Source organism: Halichoeres trimaculatus, unplaced genomic scaffold (genome assembly GCF_033239565.1).
Source record: "Halichoeres trimaculatus isolate MK-OKI-2021-1 unplaced genomic scaffold, fHalTri1.1 fHalTri1_scaffold_15, whole genome shotgun sequence".
NCBI classification, from domain to species: Eukaryota; Metazoa; Chordata; class Actinopteri; order Labriformes; family Labridae; genus Halichoeres; species Halichoeres trimaculatus.
Genome location: NW_027437193.1, coordinates 32,487,715 through 32,511,838, shown reverse-complemented (window position 1 = coordinate 32,511,838; position 24,124 = coordinate 32,487,715). Strand labels below are relative to the sequence as shown.

The following is a 24,124-nucleotide window of genomic DNA, read 5'->3' as shown; positions in this document are numbered from 1 at the left end:
CTAATTCAACGATGTAAATATTAATCTAAGAACATCAGTGTTTCTGTCAGAAAATATCTTGCGCTCACATGATCTAATAATTCTCCTCCACAGACGGATTTCCCTCGCTGCACCGCACTCCTCACTGACATGAAACTTGCGTACACGAACTCAGACCTGGTGTGGGATTTGAGCGTACTCGACGCCCACGTTCAGATTGATAAATGCTGATCCTTGCGTTGAAAGGAGCGTACACCCATTTTTCAGGCGTACACACGTTTGATAAATGAGGGCCACTGAGACACAGAGAACACGGCTACAACTTCAGAAACTTTTAGACCTATGGTAAGTCCCTTTGGCCCGACATAGCCCTTTAAACCCCCGCTTCTTTTAAAATGATTGCTGAAAGATGTGCTTGCAGTGATTATACTTCATGGATCACATGTGCGTGACGGATTTGGCTGTAATCAAATCATGTGAATCATGATTTAAACCCAGGTTACCAGCTTCTGCTTTTGAACACAATCCTGGAGCGTGGTCATTAGCCCATGGCTTCATAATTCCACCCATGTGTCACTGCAGTCCACAGGTGACATAATATGATGAGCATTGTTGGTGACAGTGGATCGATACAGATCAATGAGAGGGTTTGACCCCCTGTAACATACACTCTGTATGGATTTGTGTATGTCTGTGTTTACACTTTGTGTTAACTACATGATCATTACTTTTTGATAATCAAAAAATATGAATCAATGAATATGAGCAAAAAGTCCCCTTGATTTATAAATCCAAGAAGGCAGATTTATGCTCGTTATAAGACAATGGTTTTTCCTGGGAAATCCCCTTTAAAAAGGGGATTGGTCCCCTCCTTTTGTAAGAAAGCTGTGGTTGAGCCGTTGATTAAAAAGTCTGGCCTTGTCTCTTCAAACTTCTCTAACTACAGGCCTATTTCTAAATTACCACTTCTTTCCAAGGTTCTGGAGAAATGTGTTTTGGCCCAGTTGCAACCTTTATTGGATGCTAATAGCATTTTTGACTAATTTCAATCAGGTTACAGGGCGTTTCATAGCACTGAGTCTGCACTTTTAAAGGTTTTTAATGATCTGTTTCTAATTGCTGGTTGTGGTAGCTCTGCCATTTTAGTGCTTTTAGACCTGTCTTCTGCTTTTGACACAGTAGACCATGCAACTCTTTTGTCTCGTCTGGAAAACTGTGTGGGTGTCAGGGGGACTGCTTTAAAGTGGTTTGAGTCTTACCTGAGTGGGAGGTCCTTTTCAGTGAGGCTGGGGGACTCCTCCTCATCTTCTGCCCCCCTTCACTGTGGCGTTCCCCAGGGTTCAATCCTTGGGCCATTTCTGTTTGCCTTCTACCTCCTCCCACTCAGGGAGATTTTTATAAAACATGGTGTTGCATATCATTTTTATGCAGACGATTGCCAAATTTATGTCTCAACAACTAAAAATGGCCACTGCCCCCTGACACCCCTGCTTGACTGTCTGGATGACGTCAAGGCTTGGTTATCTCAAATTTTTTTAAGCTCAATAAGGGAAAGACCGAAGTCATTGTATTTTGGCAATACTGCCAAATACTGCCAAATTGAGACTTTGGACCCCTAAACACTCATGTGAGTCCTACAGTCACCAGCATTGGCGTCACCATGGACAGTGATTTTAAACTCGACAAACAGGCCAATGCCGCTTTAAAATCGGGTTTTTTATCATCTTCGTCTTTTATCAAAAGTCAAGCCATTTTTATCTTTTAATTTTTTTGAGCAAGTCTTGCACGCTTTTATCTCAAGTCGCCTGGACTACTGCAATGCACTTTATTCTGGTATTAACCAGCAAGCTCTTTTGCGCCTGCAGTTAGTCCAGAATGCCGCGGCACGACCTTTAACAGGGGCCAGAAAACATGAGCATATTAGTCCAATTCTTGCGTCTTTGCACTGGCTCCCTGTTCATTTTAGGATTGATTTTGAAATTTGATTGTTTGTTTTTAAAGCTTTGAATGGACTGGCCCCTCAGTACATTACGGACCTTCTCCAAATCTATACTCCAGCGCATGCTTTGAGGTCCAAGGGCCAGTCCCAGCTTGTGGTGCCTAAGACGAGACTTAAAACAAAGGGGGACAGGGTCTTCTCTGTGGTCGGCCCTAAGTTGTGGAACGCTGTGTCCCCCCACATCCGATCTGCCCCCACAGTGGACTGTTTTAAGTCTCATCTTAAGGCCCACTTTTATTCTCTGGCTTTTAACTCTGCGTGAGTTGTGTGGTCCTCTGTGTCTTTTAGTTTATTGTTGTTCTCCTGATTTTATCTTTTAATTGTTTTTTTATCTATCTCATTTGTATTTATTATTTTCTGTACTATTTATTGTTTTAGTGTATTCTTGTTTACTGTTACTTGTTTTTATTACCTTAATGAGAACTGGTGAAGCTGTTTTACTGTTTTCATTATTAAGTTTTTGATGTGCAGCACTTTGGTAACGCTCTGTTTGTAAAATGTGCTATATAAATAAAGTGGATTGGATTGAAAAAGTGAGGTTGTTTTATTTTGGACTATGCCTCCTTCTCTTGTCTCTTCCAAGCAGCAACCCTTGGCCTGAGAATATGAAACTGCTGAAGTGCTCTAATCTGCTGTTTCTCAGTGTCCTCTTGAGGCTGGCTCCAGAAGTACAGGAAGTCATATAGACACCAGTTGATTTACTTCTTGCAGTGCATTTGTTTCCTGTGCAGTCTGTTTCAGCTGTTGCATTTGTTTTTGAATGTGTTTCTGAACATGATGTGTGTTTATCATTATGCATGTCATTTTAGGCGTTGCAGTGTGTGTAGCCCTTGTCAGCCACCGTAGCGGTTTACCCACAGATTGACATTTTTTGATCTGACCAACAAGTTAAAATCCAACACCAGCTCTGACTTTGTGAATGCAAGTTTCACATCAGTGTTTCCTCACTGCACTGCTCCTCTCTGTCTATGGAGGATTAAAAAATCATGTGAGTACAGATTTTCACAGTTATATTTAGATGGTTAAATTAGATATGACACCAATGTTTCCAACATTTCACTCTTCGACTACCATCTTGTAAAATACACTACTAAGGGAAGAGCAGCCTGAGCAGTCAGCTGATTTCTTCATATAACACGTGTTTCCTTTAACAGTTAATTTGAAAATTAGAGAGGTTGTTATCAGTGATTAGAAACACTCGCATATCCAAAATAAAGTCTCTGCAGAGAACAGTTGGAGGATGCTGGATCAACTTTTACTGCTGATGTGTTTTGTTTTCTTACTTCTTACTCTGGGATGGAACAAGTTGGGTCCTGTCACAAGGTTTAGGGCAGAAATTACCCCTGCAGCGATGTTTTTGGACAGCAGAAGCCCAGGGCGTACACACCAAACACCCCCTCCCTGCTCCTCTGCTGGTTTCCTCTGCACTCAGACGGGGCCGTATTTTACTTGACCAAAAACACAAATAAACAGACTCCCACCAAAAACTCTGATATCGGTCTGCATTCACGCTTTGTTTAGAGAATTTTCAGCGCGTTACTTTCACACAAAAACACGGCTAAATAAGGCTTTACTTCTCCAACTTGTTCCATCCTGGAGTATCACTTTAAAGAAGCCGAATTGAGTACAGCAACTACTATGAAGATGGCTGTTTCACTCAATATTATAATATACATCTGACCTGTGTGTGAAAAGTGACTATTAAATGATAAAAGACATTAAGTTACATGTGATCACAACCATCAGGCTTGTTTGATTGAATAAATAACCACAACACTCTGGTTTATCTGTGTGTAATCCCTCACAAGCCACACACCTCTTCGCCAGACTAAAAAACAAGCACTAACAACGTCACTGATATCAAATAGTGAGCTAACTATTTCACAGTCCTGGATATCAAACATTTATTATTATCTGTACCAGGTACGGTGCATGCCCACCTGTCTCCATCTTTGGAGTCTGAAACTAACGCAGACCTGGTAAAAGCTCCACCCACTCCTCAGTTTGTGACATGTTCAGGCTCAGGCTGGAGTCTGCAGCTTCTTTTAGAGCTGACACACATTTTTAAGAGATATGCCCACAGTTTTGGACTTTATTGTGATGAATAAAATATAGTTAGATATCACAGATGAATTAAAGCATTAACACAAAGGATGTGTGAATAAAAAGTTAAACTCTGTCATAGCTTATTTTGTCACATCACCCTGCTGACAGCTGTTGTGATTTCCCTGTAGACCTGTTCTTTTCTCTCTTTAACTCTACTTTTCTTGCTGCCAACCCTCTGTTGCTATGGTGCTGATCTCCAGCTCTAAAAAGTCTCTTTTTTTCTGTAATTCTCCCTCCATGTTGTAAATTTTGTGCCTCAGACTGGCTAAACGGAGAATATTTAGTAGTATGTTATTCAAATTATGTCTGTTTTCGGTGTCCGTCATTCAGAAGGTCAGTGGTTCAATCCCCAGCTCCCACTGGAGCAGTCAGTGGTGTGTGGGTGGCTGAGTGAGTTAACTAATATTGGCGGTCACTTCCTGTAGCAGTCGCTGTCATCACGGTGTGGATGGGTGAATGTGAGGAGCAGTGGAAATGGGCTTTGAGTGGGCAGAGAGACCCGAAAGGTGTTACCTCCACATAGTCTCACATGATTCATGTGAGACGTATGAACCAAAAAAATTTACATTCCACATTTTTATTGGAGAAATCTAGCATGAACCCCTGAGAAGAATTTAAACACACAACTGTCACCCGATGCTCATGACTGCGTTATCTGTGAACACTAACCAGACTGTGACAGACCAGAGGTAAACATGTGTCATTAATTTAGAAACCCTCCCAAACCAAAAAAAGCACACAGGCTGCTGAGTCTGAGACCAGGTTCATAATAAAAGAACCAGAAACTACGTCCAGAGTACTGCACCAAGTCAGAATATTAATGGTTGTGAATTTCAGGTTTAATAGACTGGTTCATCATTTCATCATATTCCCTAATTTTACTTTGACCCTAAAATCTGTTTCTGTTCATCATCATTTATAGCTTCACTTATTATTTCCTCTCAATACTGAGTCCATGTTTGGTCAAAACCTCAGCCCCAAAACCAACTTTTTCATTAAATAAGCAAAGTCTAATCTGGATTTTGAATATCAGCAGTTAATATTGCTTGTTTGTTGTCAAACCTGGTTAAAGACGGCACATTTAATTACACCTGCAGACGTCTCTGGTGTTTCAGTGTAAAGTGTGACCCTGTTAACTGGTGACTCTCAGCCATAATTCACAAGCAACAACCTTTGGTCCAAGAATATGAGACAATGCTGAAGTGCTAAAATCTGCTGTTTCTCCAGTGTCTGCTTGAGTCTGGCTCCAGAAGTACAGGAAGTCACATACACACCAAGCCAAAAAAAAAGCAATTTTCGAAGCAGAAACTAACCTATTTACAGCCTGGTTCAAAACACTTCTCACTAAGTCATTCATTTTACTATCGGCACTCACTGTATAGGGGGTGACTTTTTTTTGTGACTCGGCCCTTCAGAGGATATTGAGATTGCGAGCTAGCCCAATCAGAGACACAGCTAGGGGTCACTTGAGTGACATGTGCCCTATAGCTGTACCCGAAGCCCTTGCCACTACCAATATGGCCGCTATAGCCAATGTGCTTCATTTTCTGTCTCAGAAACAGACGAGTGACATTGGGGAGACTGCATCCATGTTTTATACAGTCTATGATTAATCACTGATGCCTTCAGCTGAGAGTCACCAGTTAGCATAGTCGCTATTAACTCCAAAACATTGGTTACTTTGTAACCATCCAAACTTGATAGACCACAGAACAAGCGTACATTTTGATGCTGCTAACAGGTTGAACTTAGAGTTTAAAAAGCGATTACTCGTCTGAATGGATGGAGCTAAATGCTGCTTCTGTGCTCAAAATGTGTGCGCATCTTTATTATGATATATACAGACAATCCCTCTATACAGGAGCTTGATAATGTGAGCAAAGAGCTAGCTTTCAAGTTAGCCACATCTCTGACAGCTGCCCAAACACTCTGGGTATTAGTTGATCTCCACTAGATGCTCTCAGCCCTGTCGTCTACAGTGGTACAGCTACAATAAAGTAGGGTCCGACTGGGATGTTTGAGGCAGAGGCTGATTCCAATATTTGGCAGATAAAATTCTAATAACTGATTGATCAGCCAATTACTTTTACAAAAATATAATAAACTAGAAAAGTACTCAGAGAGTGCAGACCTCCACAAAGCATATTGTGATTGTCACACAACCCTTTAGGCTTACTTTAATGTTATACTCCCTTTGAGCAGACTGTCTGCTACATTTTGGTGTTCGTTGCAGGTTTGTACGATTATTTGTTACTTGACAGTGTCGAAACACTATGATGACCCAGTACATATTTTATATTGCAGATCTTAGTGTCCAAAATACAGCCAGGACGTGCATTGTACTTTTATATCTGTCAGAAATTATGGTGACTTTGTCTTGTGTTCTTTTGCAAAGCAGTCCGGCCATTTATTGTGGAGTTATATACACATATGGTGAAAACGACCTTATCTCACACTGATAAAGAATCCTCAAATAAAATCCTAGATCCAGACGGTAATCCAGATCACCTCTAAAATTTAATTAGTTCTTCCTTATCCCATTTTGAACGTTTCCTTAAAATTTCATTGAGATCTGTTGGTTACTTTTTGAGTCATTGTTTACAGACAAACAGACAAGCAAACTCCCCCAAAAACGTAACCTCCTTGGCAGAGGTAATGAAATAACTTCATTTTTGGTCCCTTAACTACGGTGGCCCTGAGAGTTCACGGCACTGCAACTTATGAGAACACATGCAAAAAGACAAAAACACAGGCAAATTAAGAAAACATCTTCATCAATTTGATGACATATTTAGAAAAAGCGCTGCAAAGACCACAACACAACATATTAGAAAAACACACTGCAAATTATCTACAACACAACAGAAGTGTTTCCAGGGGACACTTAAATATGATGTACATCTCCTGACTCACTTGTTGCTGAGGATTTTCAGTCACAGCAAAGTGTTTGTTGTCAAATCATCCAAACTGGTGCATTTTGGTCATTGCTGTGTGGTCAATGTTAATACTTTTGTTGATGTTTTAAAGTATGGTTTGTTTTTTTAAGCGCTGAAGGAGGTTATGTGTGATCGTACATAAGTGTCCTTTTAAAGACGGAATGACAGCTCTTTCAGCCTTCTCCACACCACTGTTACATTGAGTAGGAGAGATAAAACATGCTGAATGGCTTAACAATGAATCACTTGTGAGGAAGTTAAGTGCATTTATTTGTCCAGTGATGAAAGTTGATATTTTGATGGAAAAACAACGCTGTATCCATGTATGATAACTGCTATATTAATGCAATTTCCAATGTATGTTAGCATCAAGCTAGCGCCAAGTGCTCTATAGCATTTTGGCAAGAGCTATATATTGAATTAATTAAAAATGAATCTCATGTGGGAGACTATTACACTTGTTTGCGTGTTCAGTGATGAAAGTTGATATTTTGCTGGTAAAACTGAGTTTTATCAATGCGTACTAACCACTAGCTTTTCAATGCAATTTCCAATGTACGTTAGGATCAAGCTGGCGCCAAGTGCTCCATAGCATTTTGATAGATTAAGAGCTATATAACTTGTTCAATGTACAAAATAGGAATCCCTTGTAAGAGAGTTATGCATTAAGCCATTATGGGGCTTTAAGGGAGATCTCTAGCCCTGTTTCTACCTTATGCTTTAATAAAAGTACATACATATGAAGTGAGAGGTATATACACACGATTTAACTTACTTTAAAGCATGATTGATCTGAAGCTCTTGACTCTGAACACTGAAGCAAGTCTTCTAGCTCAGGCTAGGTAGTGTTAGCAGATTACCTTCAAAGCTTCAATGAAATAAAAACATGTACACTTTAAAGCCTTTATACGACTTGCTACATGGTGTTAGATACCAGTATGTGTGCTTCACCAGCTGCACAGCAGCTCAGAGGAGGGCACTAAAGAGGGTCATAAATACAGCCCAGGTGACCAGTGGCTGCCCCCTTTCTTCACTGGACGACCTGCACAGTGCTCGCTGTGTCAAGAGAGCACGGAACATTGTCAAGGACACTTCTTACTCTGGTCACTCCATTCAAATCAAGAACAAATAGACTCAGGAACAGTTTCTATGCAACAGCAATAACTACCCTCAATGCCATAAAAACCAATCCTTAACATAACACATATGTTACAGCAAAGGATCGTGCAATGATGATGACCAAATGTATTTGGTCTGCTGCTACAGTAGAGCTGTAGCAGCAGGCCTACAGCAGCAGCAGGTCCACAGTACAAATCCAAAGGAACCCAAATGTCTTCACAGTCTGGAGTTCAACTTTACATTTTCGATTTTGTCCTCGCGGCTCCTCAGACAGATTATCCATAAACACTGAGTACAAAAGGCTCATTTAGAGCCTTAAAGAATCAAAATCAACTCCAACTTCAGACAGCCGGACCCTGAACTGTCTAATACATTTATACAAGTGATGTAATTCAGCAGTGCTGAGCAAGTGTACAATCAGCTGAGGAAGGGTATGGCCATTAAAGAGAAGTGACATTTATTACTGAAAGTTGTTTCATCTCTGCAGATAAAATGTTGACTCAGAACGATAGGAGAGCCTGATGATGAAGGGATGAGAGGACAGCAGACTGCCTCTGGGTCTCATATAATTCATTTCAACGTTAACTTTGTGCCTGACCTGAATTAGCTTCACATAAAAAAACCAGTCACTCTGTTCTCACAGAACAAAGAGAGGGAAAAGAAAAAGAAAGCTATTTCTCCTGCTGATGACACATTTATCACTTGTTTGTTGTTTTCTTGGCCTGCTGGTGGAGGAGGCTGGTACAGCTGGCATTTAGAGGGCTTCACGTCTAAGGTAATACGAGTCCTGCAGGCTGCTTGTGCAGAGCGCTGCCAGTGAGAGTGACAGGAATTCAAAACAAGCCAACAACACACTCTCTGGCTTAGTTGTTCAGCTGTCAGACAAACATTTTCTAAAACAACAGGATTTTGGCTTTTTGTTTGTTATTCATCTTCTCAAATGGCCTTTTCTGTTTGACATATGCTAATCAGTTCAGTTTAAGAGAACAAGAAAAACAAAAAACTGGAGTTTCAAGTGTAATAAAAAGCAACCAGCAAGCTGAAGTGGTTTAATTTTTTTTCAGAAAGGTGAAAGAGAACACATTGGCATGTCAGTTACCAAGCTAACATCCTGTAATGTTATCTGTGCACAGAGCACAGCTTAAGTCCAATGAAACATCTGGATCCGTCTTTTCAGATTCAAGCACAGCAGATTTAAGACCAACATGTGTGAGATAGCTAAAGATTTTTCTTCCATCATTTATAGAAATAAATTGAACACACACACTTTGTACACACAGCCATGCATGTTTTACTTATCTTATATTTTCATATTTACCATCTGATTTCTAAAATGCCACTCCAGGGGGAACAGATGAGGGGTGAGATGCTGACTTGATTCATCTGTGTGTTTTCCACACACAGACACAAGAGACCAAGAGATTAACCCATGTTCTTCTTCCTCTAGTGCAGAGAACGTGCAGCTTCATGTACAAAAAGAAGGTTGGGCTTGGTTTGTAGAAAAAATGGAGAAGACGGTAATGCGTTTTCAAATTTCTTTAAAAAATCATTCTGAGTTTTACAAATTCTCCAAAATGAGATTTGAATAAAAAATAAAAATAAAATGGAGGAATATAATATATATATATAATATAATTCATTATATATTCATTATATAATGGATATAATGTTACTACTTAGTGTGGTTGATTTTCATAGATGCAGACTCAGCCATCAGCACTTCCTGTGATTACTGGCTTCCTTTTAACAAGAGGTTTTGATTTGGCAGAACGACCAAAACAACGAACGATATGGATTATAAAATAGTACCAGGCAGAGCCTGCTGTTGGCTCAGCTAATGGAGGAGAATCAAAAAGTATTGAGCAGTAAACTGGGTCCTGGGATCAGGGCACAAGGGAAGAGGCAGGCTTGGGAGCTCATTGCCCAACAAATCAATGTGTAGTTCCCTCTCTTTACATGCTCACATTGTGCATGAGTGTGAGAAGCGCTGTGCTGCAATCCCAAGTGAGAGTGGAGATAACAGGACACAGAGCAGTAGTTGTCAAACAGTGTTGTAGGCTACCCTTTAGGCTCTGGCTGCTGATATCGGTTTCTCTGACATTGCTGCTTCAATCTTGTCTCTATTTCTGGTTTTGAATGAGAAACTTCACCCATCAACCGACAACTTGCTCGGCAGCTTTCCTGGTCAGCAGTTGCTGAAGTTGTTGTCCATCGCTGCTGTGAGTTACCGGTGTACAACTGATTTCCTTAACATTTTTCTGTGTGTGTCTGGGATGGTGAACCCACCAGTATTTGCAGGCTCTTAGATCAAAATGAGATCTTTAATGCTGATATATTGTATTTATTGATATCCATAAATAATCCAATGAACTGTTTTACAACAGAGCAGAAAAAAACTGAGGTACATTTCTATTTTCTGATGGACAAATTAGTTCTTTACTTTCATTTATGGACAGAAACATTCATTTTAGGGGTTCTGTGTTATTCTTGCTCAATTTTGACAACCTACTTTTCCTATGTAAAAGTATTGATCCCAGCAGTACTAGCACTTTTTTACTCGGTAAGGGGTTAATACCAACTTTTGCAGCACAGGGAGAAACACCTTGGGGTGCTTTATCAACAGCTGTAACTCTTTCTAAGGTCGTCCCCTGCTGACCCTGGGAGAAAACAGGGCTCTGAACAGAGACCTGAAGTCACTTGGGGACACTTTACATCTTATGTAATTACCTTATACATCTCTCTGTCTTACTCGCTCCGTCTCCTGGGGGCCAGGCCTGAGCTGTAGGCTTACATTTACATGTTATTAAATTAGTACACTGCCCTGACTGGAGCTAAGAGTGGGAATCATGAAATAATTACAGCTGATAAACGTGTGGCATGCAAAGCTCTTACATGCCTCAGGATGTTTCACTTCAAGCTCATGCATATGGATTATTAGCCAATTAAAAAAACAAGTTCAACCTTTTCACTGCCTCCAATTCTCCTCACAGACACAGACAGCACAGAAAGTGTGAGAGTCAGTGGCCCTCATTTATCAAACGTGCGTACGCCTGAAAAATGGGTGTACGCTCCTTTCGGCGCACAGATCAGCATTTATCAATCTGAACTTGGGCGTCATGTACGCTCAAATCCCACGCCAGGTCTGAGTTCGCGTACACAAGTTTCATGACAGTGGAGGGCAGTGTGCAGCAATCTGTCTTAGATCCTTGATTTAGATATGACACCAAGAATGTTTTTAACAGTTCATTATTACTCCGCCATTTTATAAAATACTTCGCCATGAAAGAGCAGCGCGAGCTGTCAGCTGATTTCTATGTTTGTTTGTTTTGTTTTTTTTCCTATATGTGTTTACCTAAAACATTTGTAAATAGAGAGGCTGTTATCAGTTTTCAATGCACTCCCATGTTCATGACAAAGTCACTGCAGAGTACATTCAGACGACGCTGGATCAAACTTTTAGAACTGATTTTTTTAAGGACGCTGTTTGATTACAGTATTTACTGTGGAGATTATTAGATGATATTAGTCCTTACAATATTATCATACAAACATGAACTGTGTGCGAAAAAGTTCAACCTCAATTTCATACCAAAGGACGTTCATTTACACGAGATCACAACCTATGTGCTCGTCTTTTGGTGCAAATAATCATAAACTCCGGTCTACCCGTGCGTAATTGCGCACGATCGACACACTTCAGCTCCACAGTCTCCTCAGTCTGTGACAGGTTCAGGCTGGAGTCTGCAGCTTCCTGCAGAGCTCAAACACATCTTTAAAAGACAACTTTCCACGTTTCTGAACCTGAACGGAACCAAATAATAAAGCTGCGGCTTCTAACAGTCAGACATCAAGGATCAATTAATCAAGGTATAAGGAAAGGCTGTGAAAACTAAATGTTTAAAACTCTGCTTTATTTTAGTTTGTCACATCCACGCTGCTGACAGCTGCAGTGATTTCCTTGATGGTGAGTTATTTCTGACTCTGACGCCACTTTTCCAACTGCTGAACAACTCTCTACCTCTGTTGCTATGTCGTTGTCGATTACCAGCACGGAGAAGTTCCCTTTTTTTCCCATAATGCGTCCCTCCAAGTCGTAAATTCCGTGAGTTCGGTCAGCTGAACCTTGAATATTTAGGGGCGTGTTGTATAAATTACGATTGTTTTCAACTGCACATTTATCAACAGCTGATCAGGCGTATGCCGTGATTGGCCCTGGTACGCATGTTTCATAAATCACACACGGACGTTGCCGTAAACTGATTTTTACACCCAGATCTGCGCAAATTCTCAGGCAAGATTGATGAGGGCCATTGTGTGTACAGGATGGATTTATGTGGAAATACCTGTTATCTAAATCGTGTGTGTGTGTGTGTGTGTGTGTGTGTGTGTGTGTGTGTGTGTGTGTAACAGGCAGATATTTAGTCTGAAGCAGAGTTGGAACAACCCTCACCTCTCTCTTTCATGATCCTTCACTTTTTTTTGATCTCTTCAAATATCCTCCGTCGTTAATCTTTTTTACTTTTTCTCATCCTTTACCGTCATCTCTCTGCAGCCGTCTTGTGTTGTTTGGCGTTTCATTATTCAAAGTTTCCCTCTCACAGTGCACTAAAGGTGAGTTTGAAGGTGCAACTGAAACACATTTATAAAGTGTGTTATAAATAGAGAGTCAAAGGAAGCCCATCTGTGTCATTTTGGAAAGCGATCACAGAAATCTGTCATCCTGAACAAACCGGCAATTAGTGCTGAGCTGAAAAATAATGGGCTCAGGATGAGTTGGCAAACTGGTCTTTAATCAGAGCTGAGTGACTCTGCTCCTGTTGAATACACACCTTAACTCTGGAAGACAAGCAAACACACAGAGTTGTTCTAAGACATCATTTTTTGAGGCCCCGTGGCTTCTGTCGTAGTTTGTTTCTTTGTTGTTCATCTGAGGTCTTTTTTGTTTTTCCGAGCTCTTCACCTGTGTTTTTTTACCTTCCTCCTATCAGTGGAAATGGAGGCAGATGGTTTTCAGCAGCAGAGTCAGACCATTATTTCAAGTTAAAAAAAGTTTTTTCTAAAAAGAGATGTTTAACGAAGGGAAACAAAAGACAGCTTCAACTTATTCACACCCTGTTTTGAGAGGAATGTGAACTGTTCAGTTTAATAGAACTGAACTGATTTGCTCTCAGCTACATCAAAATATTACATCAAGGTATCATTATGCCAGGAAGTCACACATTGAGAGATGTTCCATGTTGATTGGAGTACATTAATGAACTGCGTTAAAACACAACAGTCTTTCAATTAATCATAATTAACAAAGTTTACATCACAAGTTATGTTCACACCACATTTATAAGATGGTGGCAGAGGCTGATCATCACGTTAAAAGGTCCCACATTCTGCTCCTTTTCTGCAGTTTAATATGGATCATTGATGTCTTCATGAAATGGTAGAAACATGTTTTGGTCCAAAAAGCCAATAAATCAAGCACAGCAGCATTGTTTCCAGGCTCTCATAGCCCCTCTGTTCAGAACGCTCTGATTTAGTGGGCGTGGCCTTCATATGTAAATGAGTCACTGCTGATATTGCCCCACTCTTCAGTGTCACTAAGAGCAGCGCCACAATGTTTAGAAAGTAGCGAAGCTCGTTTACCGTAACATTACAGGCTAAAACAACAGGCTAACCGCAGCTAAAATTAGCATCCTGAAGCTAACACAGAGACAGGGGGACACTGAGGAAAAGCTCTTACATCTGCTCCACAGCACACAGCATTTAAAATACTCACATTTCTAGGGTCCCAGGTTTGTTGGAGGATGGTTGGTAATGCCCCTGGATTCAGGACCAGTCTATTCACTAGCCCTCTGTTGTACTGTCCAAAGTTGGAAAAGCAGTCGGCCGTGAAGTGACTAGCACACACATGCACAGTTTTACTGAGTGTAGCTGGAACATTTCCTTGATAAATGAACGCCCCGACGTTCGGGCAAGATTATCTTCTAGTGTGAGCGGTTGACAGATGAATCTTTAGCCCCACGATCGTCTCACAGACTTGTCGGAGCCGCCATGATAATTTTCAAACATGTTTGATATTTATCTGGATGATTACAACATTCATTCACACTGAGGATGACAACAGCCAAGAGAGAGAGAGAGAGACAGAGAGAGAGAGAGAGCCCCCTTACAAGAGACCGGACAACAGACAACAGACACAGGCTCAAAGTGAAACTGAAAGGCTCCGGGTCAGCTGACTGCACGCTCCACTGGCCCACTCGAGCCAGTTCAATAATGCCTTTAAAAATAACACATAACCATGCCATTTTCATACAGTAGCAAACTGTTGTTTTATCAGTGATCGATGTGAGATCATGCCATTATTGGCTGATACAGCAACAGTTTCACCTCTGTCCCTCTGCGTGCGCGTAATGGATGAAAGGCAGCGCTGCAGACAGCTCTGCTTCTCTCTCCTCCTGTCCCACCAGTGCGCTAAAAACCTCAGATCAAACAACTGAGCACATGTGGTGCATCACTCTCTCTGGTCAAATAATCTTGGTGAAATCCTGTAGTGTGTGCTGGTCAGTATTTTCAAATCTTGTTGTTAGAGTGTGCTTAAGATTTAAGAGAAGATGATCTGTGAAGATTCTCCTTATGTGTGAGATACAACCTGAGTTCAGAATCTTTTAAGATTTTTAAAATCCTGTAGTGTTAGCCAGGCTTTAGTCTTGTCTTCTTCTGAGATGAAGAAGCCTGTGCATGGAGCTATGTGGTTGTTTACAGCCAAAAACAGCCACACTCCTCTCCCCACTGGTGGAGAGATTACTCTGCAGATGAGGGGAGAGGAGTGGGCGGGGAGGGGGTTCGGTGGTATTTGCTCTGGTGGACCAATCAGGTCAGACTTGCTCCTGATTATTCATAAAAGGGACTCACTGACGTCGGCAAACCCCGGAAATTCCGAACAGCTTGTTTTAGGTCAGGATTTTATAGTCACAAGCACTACTAAGTACATGTTTTGTCATATCTAAATCAAATATAAATTTAACTAAAACACTTAATAAAGTGATTTTTGCATAATATGGGACCTTTAACTAATCCCATTCACACACTGCTGGAACAGACCTGGGCAGGGTGGAGTGTCTTGCCTGAGGACACCTTAGTAGGTGGACTGAGGTACCTGGAATCGAACCTCTAACCCTCAGATTGAGAGGTGGCCATCTTCACCAGTGAGCCAAACAGATCATATACAAAAATCATTGTAACATACAAATACAAACATTCATAATAAAGACTGGAGTCATTCTTGCTGGTTTGAGCATGTAGTGTTTCTTATAACAGTATCAGTATCACTGAGGGTATTTAATGAAACTATACATACATCACGTACATTAGCATGATTTGGGTAATTTCTGTTGGAGCTGCGGCACTTGTGGTTTGTTCTAAGTTTAAATTTTTTGCATTTTGTTTTATCTTCTGTTTCAGGAGAAGAAGAGCCCCCCTGATGATCCTGTGACCATCTCAACCATGAGAGGGGGACATTCTGCTTTCAAAATCAAAGAGCAGGACTTCATTGTTTGGCCATAGAGGATATATTCCATACACCATTAAAGCATGTGTTTGTAATGGACTTTTCCTCGAGGATAAAACCACTTTGTGTCTGTCTGCATGCTGGTTTGGATGTGTCTGCTTTGAACCATGTTGGGAGGAAGAGATCCAGCGCGTTACAAAAAACAGCTTATGTCAGCAAACCGCTCAAAGGCAGAGAGCCAGACAGAGTGATTCTTTACCCCTAAAGCCAAAGGGGTCTCTGGACTTCACCATGTGGATCTTCCTGTCTGAGCTGCACCCTGATGTGGACCTTTGGATTTCAGTGATATTGTGGGTCTGAATTCCCACAGTGGTATGAGAGAGTGGACGTGAGAGTGGGGACATTTCTGAACCATTTTTTTTTTTACAATGAAAGCTCCACATGGTGTGGCTGCAGTTTCCTGTCTTTGTCCTCTGGTGGTCTTCCTATGTGTCATCTCCAAGAGCTGTTGTGGGATCAGGGTCAATCTGAACCCTTACACCAACCCAAACACCAGCTCCTACCCTAATCCAGGGGTGCAGTCACTGCCTGAGACAACCCTGGTCCCAAGCTCTAGTCTTGAGAAAGGTGTATCCCCCCTGAGGCCCAGCCACCACTTGCAAGATGAGTCTCAGAAAAAGCCTCGGGATCTTGCCAGGGACACAAACCCTCCATCAGAAATCTCACAGACCACATCAGACTCCAACATGAGGCTCCAACAGCAAAGTGCATCAAAACAGGATTACTTTCTACAGCTAGCTTCCCCAAGAATTAAATTAGACAACCAAAAGAAAAATTTAGATTTTGTCCTCAAAACCAATCCAAAACCAGGGACCACATCCCTGCCAAACCCACAACCTGAGGCAAACCAAGACCCTGAATCCATAAGCAGACCAAACTCTGAATCTGGGCTGGTTCCTGGAACTAAATTATCCGTTCAACTGAGTCGTTACCTGAGGTCCAACTCCTCTGGCACTGCTGGATCAGGGACTGCCTCCAATCCTGCCCCATATTCAAGTCTTAAATCCCATTCTAAAGTAAGATCTTCTTCCCAAACGAACACCAAGAGGATCACAAACCCACTCCCCAAAATACAGAGGAACGAGACCAAGTCTCTGGAGACCAACAAAGATTCTCCACCTCGGCCCAAGAGAGGCTGGATCTGGAACCAATTCTTTGTTCTGGAGGAACACATCGGTCCTGAACCTCAGTATGTTGGGAAGGTAAGGTGTCCTTATGTTTTCGCCTTCACCTGAGTGTGTGTCCGGTAGAGAGACTAAACATGTTGCTGGTTTTGTTGAGTCATCGTTCACCAACAGCTCCAGAGTGCACTCGTTCATGTCTGATGGTTTCTGGTGGATCTAGCCCTGTGCTTCAAGTTTGGATTCCCCCTGTTGACTTCTGGCCCACTGCTGGTTCACTGGAGGGCTGGATCCTATTGAGTCTTGTCAACAACACATCCATAGTGAGTCTATTAGTTGGGGGGTGGGATAAGGACTTAGTCAAATGGCTTATGGTTTTGGCAAGATGCGTCGTATGTATTGTTTGATATTGAAAACCAATGATATTTGAAAGATTGTCAGTCAGTTTAGAAAGCTGTTATAGACTAATTTACTGTACTGATCTACACTGTGGAATACCCCTTCGACTCAAACAACCCTGTACCTGTGCAATAGCCTGCTAACAAACCCCTCTTCAAAAATGTAACTATGTACCAAGAGAACACAGACCACGAGCCAGGGATTTGTTCACTGAGCATCATCATGTTTCTGCCTTTACACATTTCTAGAATCCCTGAGGTATCCCCCAATTTGTCAGCTCCAGCTCCAACACACCACCCTTAAATTAAGTCCCTACATTTCCCTGTGCAAAAACATGCAGAATTTTACTATACTTAAACTTGCCTTCCACTAAAAATGCACTGCTTATTAGCATCCCGTATCTAAACATACTACAAAGCAACACACAAACATGTTGGGATGTCACGGTATACACTGGCCTGGGATCTTGAGTTTTGGGGCTCCATCTGTCTGCTACTCATAGCATAATTGTTTGTGGCTGCTAGTTGAGGTAAAGGAGACCTTACCTGATGCAGTCTCCATGTGACATTGCATTGCGCTCTGGACCAGATCACTCCTCTTGGTTCCAGCAAATGCGCCCGTCCATCGGATGACAATCCACAATTTTTCACAACAAACATACAACAATAATTCAACAGACATAACGTGAAGAAAATGGCAACAACGGGTGCTTCTTGCAGTCTCAAACTTTTCTCTCTCTTCCCCCACACATGCCTGCCCCAGCACATTAAGACAGTAGTGATGGGAAACTCGATTCTTTTTACTGAATCAAGTTTAAATGAGTCACTCACCAAAGTGAATTGGGTTTTTGAGTCACTTGAGTCAGTTGCCCAGAAAGTGCATAGAAATCTATACTTAAGAGAGATTCGTAGACGTGGCAGCCATGCTGTTTTAATGAGAGATCAGCATAGACAGGAGGATAAAATGCAAGATGACAGCGATATGGCAAGACATTGCAAGTTGGAAAAGTTTGCAAACTCAAGTGTCTGCGCCAGCGGGAGGTAAGTGAGATTTTGTGCTGTGAGTCGAGCCATGCAACGTATTAAGCTATTGAGTTTTTCGTAACTCACGGGGTGGAAGGGGGTGCGTGAGTGACCTGTATGTGCTTTGAGTCATTCTGTGAGTGAGTAAGTGTGACCAGTATGTGCTAAGAGTTGAGTAATGCTATGTACGTTCGAGCCTGCGAGTGACTCGTATCAGTCATTCTGTGAGTCAGTTAGTTCGACCCGTATGTGCTAAGAGTCGAGCCGTGCTACGTACGTTCGAGCCTGCGAGTGACTCATATGTGCTTTGAGTCATACTGTGAGTGAGTTAGTGATCTGTATGTACTGTGGGTGAGTTAATGACCCGTATACACTGTGAACTGAGCCATTCTACTACCAGCCATTCTCCCATGATGTGAGTGAGGGGCTGGGTTACCGTGAGCTTTGTACTGAGTCAGTAAATGAGTCATTTAGGGCGAGGAATCATGATTCTCGGGTCAGTAAAGTGATTCTCGGGTATTGAACAATTCATTCATGATTCGCACAACACTACAAGACAGCTTCCCAGACATTGGTCGACCTGCCCCCTCCTTACCAGCCATGTCAGGGAAAGTATTACTTTAATAAAGCTCACAACAGCCAATGCCACGGTGGTAAAGCTAACGTGTTGAGACAATGCAGGAATGCAAACAGGGTCAGACCATTAACAGAAGTTAGAAATACCCATTTTGATTCATAGTACTCATTTTGTCATGATGAACTGGAAATTTGATTCTGAAAAAGAGCAACAAGTGAACTTATAGAGCTCATCTGTAGAGTTAGTTACTCATACTGCATTTCTTGGATCTGTGATGTCTCAGGTGTTTGAACAAATAGGTTGCAGCATGTTGCTTGAGTGGTCAGTCTAAGTAGGCACACAGGTGACCAACTGCTGGATCTGCTCTGCATATTCTATAACTCCTAATTCACAGATCAGCATGAGCACTGCGCCATGCTGCCCAGTACCACAGTTTTCAATCAAGATTAACTTTTCTCATCCATGGCGTTGGATCAAGAGGATGAGATTTATGATCAGTAGCCAGAACATGGAGTTTTATTTTGAAATGACCAGATACTTTGTTTTTGTGTCTAATTTCCTGTTTGGTAAGATCTGCTCTGCAGAGATTAACGCGTTTCTGCAGCGTCTTCTGGCAAAAAAGATTTGCAGTGTAACAGCCTGGCACAGCCGTTGGTGATGGCGGTGTTGGAGGACTGCAACACGTGCTGTGTGAATGCAGTGGTTGACTCGAGTGTTTTTTAAGTACAGCGCAGTGTATGATGTGGCGCTCATGCTTAATGTGTGAATTTGGGGAAAGAAGCAATTCTGAGGTTAGACATTGTTTACAGACCCATTTTCAACCTACGTTATCATAATGATGAATTCATTTTCACAGCTCCAGTCATTCAGACAAGTTTGTGTTCTTCAAGCACTAAATGCAGACTGTCCTCTAAGTGATAATATAATGTTGAAAAATGTATTATTGGTGGTTTATACTCTCATTTCGCTTGACAAATCAGTGTGCTCTGCAGTGTTTCTGCAGTCAAAACGCAAGCATATCTGCTGAGTTGATAAATAAGCCTTCTACAGTTTCCTCAGTGTTGTTCATGGGGAAAGTTCCTAAAGCTCTTGCTGTTTCTCTCAGGCTGACAAACAGTTCACATAGTGTTGGTCCAGCCAAGATTATCTATTGTGTAAAGATGGCTTTAGCTGCAGTTAAATATATTTAGAGATGCCAGTTCCTAATTTTTACCTTTCATTAAAACTGTCTTACAAAACTCAACTTAGCACAAAGTAAAGAAATTCATGTTTTGTAGCTTATTTCTTTGTTAAACAATGCTGGTACCTGACTGGTGTCAGCAACACATGCATTTGAACCTGAACCTGTGGCGGGATGCCATGATCAGCTTTGAGCTCAGATTCTGCCTACACTTGTTGGATCATAGGGCCAAAGGGTGGAGAAGATGCAAGGGGGTCATGAAACAACACCAAAGTTGTGTCTTTACTGCAAAGTCTGAAGTCAGCCTTTAGCTCCCTATAATTAGCTGCTATCTTTTGCTACATTACTGTGTTGATATGGTACAAACAGCTTGTGGTCCATGGCCTTCATGGAAGCTCTGTAAAGATGGCACTGCCCCAGACTTCAGTAACAGTTGAGACAAAAATGTAACTCGCTCTGGTCTTTGTTGTGGCCTTTGAAGTGGCAAAAACAAACTCCCCACTGTTTTTATATCTTTGGTTTTTGGAAGAGGAATTATCTGTGACTTTCCATCAACCAAGAAAACTCACTCTCAGTGATACTGAGTAAACAGAGGAAGCAGAGGAAAAAGGAAAGAAGATATTCTTTATTATGTATGTTGTCCTTGTCACTCTGAACCATGTGATACACACAGGCACGCAGAGCACTTGGCACAGAAACATGCACCGACGCAGGGTTAGGGGGCTACAGTGTCAGTGTGCACCTGAGCAGTTGGAGATGCAGTGCCTTGTTCAAGAGCTCCTCAAAAGTGCTTGGGAAATTATACTGACACCTCTCTAACTATCATTCCAGTTGACCTCTGGCTAAGCCCCACCCCCTCCTCTCACTCAGGCAAACAGTGAACATTCAGTGACAGGAGCTATGGCAGGTGTCACAGTAGGGGACATTTCACAACCTTTGTTATCTCAGCTATTACAGATAAGCAAATGAAGCTAAGCTCCAGAAGCTAACGTTAGCTTAACTAGAGCCCTTTGGACAACAGCTAACAATGATGTACAGTCACCAAAAACTAGAACAAAACAGGCCAGTGAACTCCCAACAAACAAAGAGACACGATGAACAACGCCACTAGGAGCTAAAGTTAAGCTAACTTTAGCTAATGTTAGAGAACATCCCAAAACATCTGTCAGACTGCAGTGGTGGTCCTAGTGTTTATGATAACTTTATATTTCCTTACAGCAAGTCACAATCTGCTGCCTCAAATACGATGTCAGCTGACCTTAGAGCAGATGGAGACATCCTTCTTCATTTGATTCACACAGAGCTGATGTTGGTCTACTGCACAACTTTATCCAAAGAAGACGCTTTTCTCTGTTCAGATGTCTCTTAGGAAAGGGTTAAAAAATAAACCCTGTCACCCAGCCTGTCAGGATACCTTGTGTCTGAGTTGCTTATACCCTATGAACACAGTTTGACCATTTCTAAACCTCAAATCTCAGAAAAACCTCAAAACTGAACAAAAACTGACTTTCTGCATCTCAACCGACGTCCAACCAGAGAATGTTAGAGTGCATGAAAATGGATATATGCACTGTGATTGGCTCATTGTGTTTGACAGCGGAGTGAAGTCCCAGTAGACTGAGGTACTGCTGAGAGATGAAATGGGCTCAAATGCTGTTTCCAGTAAATCAGAAGAGCTGGTGAAGTTTTCTAAATCAGCTGTGAAGAGAATCTGAAGTTATGCCGACATCACTGTCTCAAGTTTACTGAGTTTCTGAGTGTGGACATCCATTATTATAACATTATATATACTGATGTGTTTAAATACACAGAGAGGTTTCCTATAAGCATTTTATTTATGATCAAGTCTATTTGTGTTTTCTCTTTCAAGGAAAATCAGTTGAAGTCAGAGTGTTCCAAAAGTAAACACAGTCAGAGTAAAGCTGAAAGAAATGGACATCACATCACATTACATGCTTATATTTCTGTGATTGGTCTCAATAAGTCAGAGAACATCAATCATATAATTGTTTAAGGATGTTACTGTTATGGTTTGTAACTGCTTGTTGAAGTAGGACCCAAAATCAACTTGGAGTCAGAGGAAGCCATCAAAGTGAATTTTAATTGTCAGGAGGGCGTTGAGGTTAAAGGAAATCAATCCACTGCAGGTGAGGTGTGAGGCTGGTGGAAGGAGGCAGGTGAGTGCACAGGAGGCTCACAGAGGCAATGGCAGTTTATGGCAATCACAAAAAGCTTGAAACTTGCAAATACTCTAGAGAGCTCTAATGCGTCGACCATGTACCAACAGAGAAGCTGGGATAATCTGGCACTGGATTCCTCTCTCAGCAGAGCTGAAGGCCTTGCACACATGTGGCCGGGTATTTTCAAACAAATACCCCCCCCCATTCGTTTTCCACTTGTGAGTGCGGCTCAGAGCATGGCAAACCCCTGTTTTGCAGTGTTGTGCAGATGTAAAAACCTGTGCCAGCCAATCAGGATGAAACCCCGTCATTCAGCTGTGACATCTGAGAACCCAAAATTCTGTTTACCGGCATCTACACGAAATCATGAAACCTTCACTTGGGCAGGAGTTTTTAAGAAAACAGCATTTTTAGTGACCCAAAGATGTGTTTTCATGTGTATGATAGGCACAAATGTATAAAAATATTTGCATTTTCCCAGATAGCTGGCTTCATGTGGACATGGCCAACATGCAGAGAGGTGATTGCGGTCATCAGGAACAGGTGTGTGAGTTCAGGAAGGAGCAAGTGCAGCAGAGAACCGCCCACCATTCTGTAATGCCAGGCGGACACTGTCGATTTCGAGGGGATTTCACCACGATTTTGCTGTCGCAGACCACGCTGTGTCATCGGGATGTCCGGTCAGGAGGTCATAAGCCGTCCAGTGTGAGAACACTCACAAGGAAGGATTAATTGCTGCTACATTCTAATGAAAATGCTGCGACCTCCCGATCAAACGTCTGGCATGTCAGAAATTTTCGACGTAGCACATACAGTGTGAGTGGTGGTACGTCACGATTCTATCATTCATTCATTAGTAACTATGTTCATCATAAAGTTATCGGCTACAGATGAGGAATTTGCCGGGGCAGTATGGTGTTTATAGCAACATTGGCTGGCTAATGCTAACGTAAAACTATCATAGCTACTGTAAAACAATATATAGTTAACATTAACGTAACCTCAAGCTCCTGATGAAGGATGGACATTCCATACCGACCACGTCTCCTCAGCCATTCACTTGCCCAAATCCTTTTCTTTCTTTCTTTTTTAGTTTCAGCGCACAAGACGGCGCACACAACTGCAACAACTTGCTGCCTGCTCGCCATCTTGTTGTCTGTGGTTGTCATAGGAACTAAGAACCTTTGTTTTTCGTTGTTCACACTCAAGCACGTCGCGCCGTCACACGCCGACTGACGCCGACAAGTAGTCGTGGTTGTCAATAATCATGGCTGACAGCAGTCGTACAGTATGAGTACACATGTCGTAGGGTCAAAAAGAGTATGAGTGACAAACCCGATTTCCCTGACAGTCAGATTTCCAAAATCGCACAGTGTCCGCCCGGCATAAGGGAGACAGAAAACTCCCCAACAAACAGCTTCCTAAAAGCAGAGCTTAAAAATGTTGGACTTTTCTCCACACATGAAGAAGAATCCTGAACTCTTTTTTTCTATTTTGCTAACTATTAGACATTTAGCCTCTTTTTTTAAAACATTTCAGATGTTTTCAAAATATCCACTTTGTATTTCTTATGTTTATTTGTTATTCATTTGTTGTGGCTCAGATGAGGGGTTATAAAAGAAATTAAAAATAGAAGTGGATGTTTGTGTTATTTTTGATTTTCTTCTCAAAAAGAACAAAAAAAAAAACTTACAATGACCCCATGTTGTCTCTTCTACCTGCTGTTCTTTACAGAGCTGGTAGCCCACATCATGATATGCCATCCCATTTAGAGTACTGGTAATCCAGATTTGGTAATCTTGAAAACTGTTTTTCCGGATCAAAGTGATCCAATCCAATGTTGCTTAGAAAAACCGGCATAAAACTCAGATGGATTACCCAATCCTGGATAGCAAGTAATTGGATTTCCAAATCTGGATCATTTTGATCCAGTTTAAATTCTTTG

The 24,124-nt window shown here is 41.7% G+C and overlaps 1 protein-coding gene across 1 annotated transcript in view; it reads left to right on the top strand.

Moving 5' to 3' along the window:
* The window catches only part of LOC141804538 (cadherin-18-like), a 124,611-nt gene that overhangs the window by 10,865 nt on the left and 89,622 nt on the right, over positions 1-24,124 (top strand). Inside the window, exon 2 of the mRNA XM_074689009.1 lies at positions 15,595-16,902. Coding sequence (XP_074545110.1) covers positions 16,069-16,902 — 834 coding nt within the window. The 5' untranslated portion in view covers positions 15,595-16,068. The remainder of the gene's footprint in view (positions 1-15,594; positions 16,903-24,124) is intronic.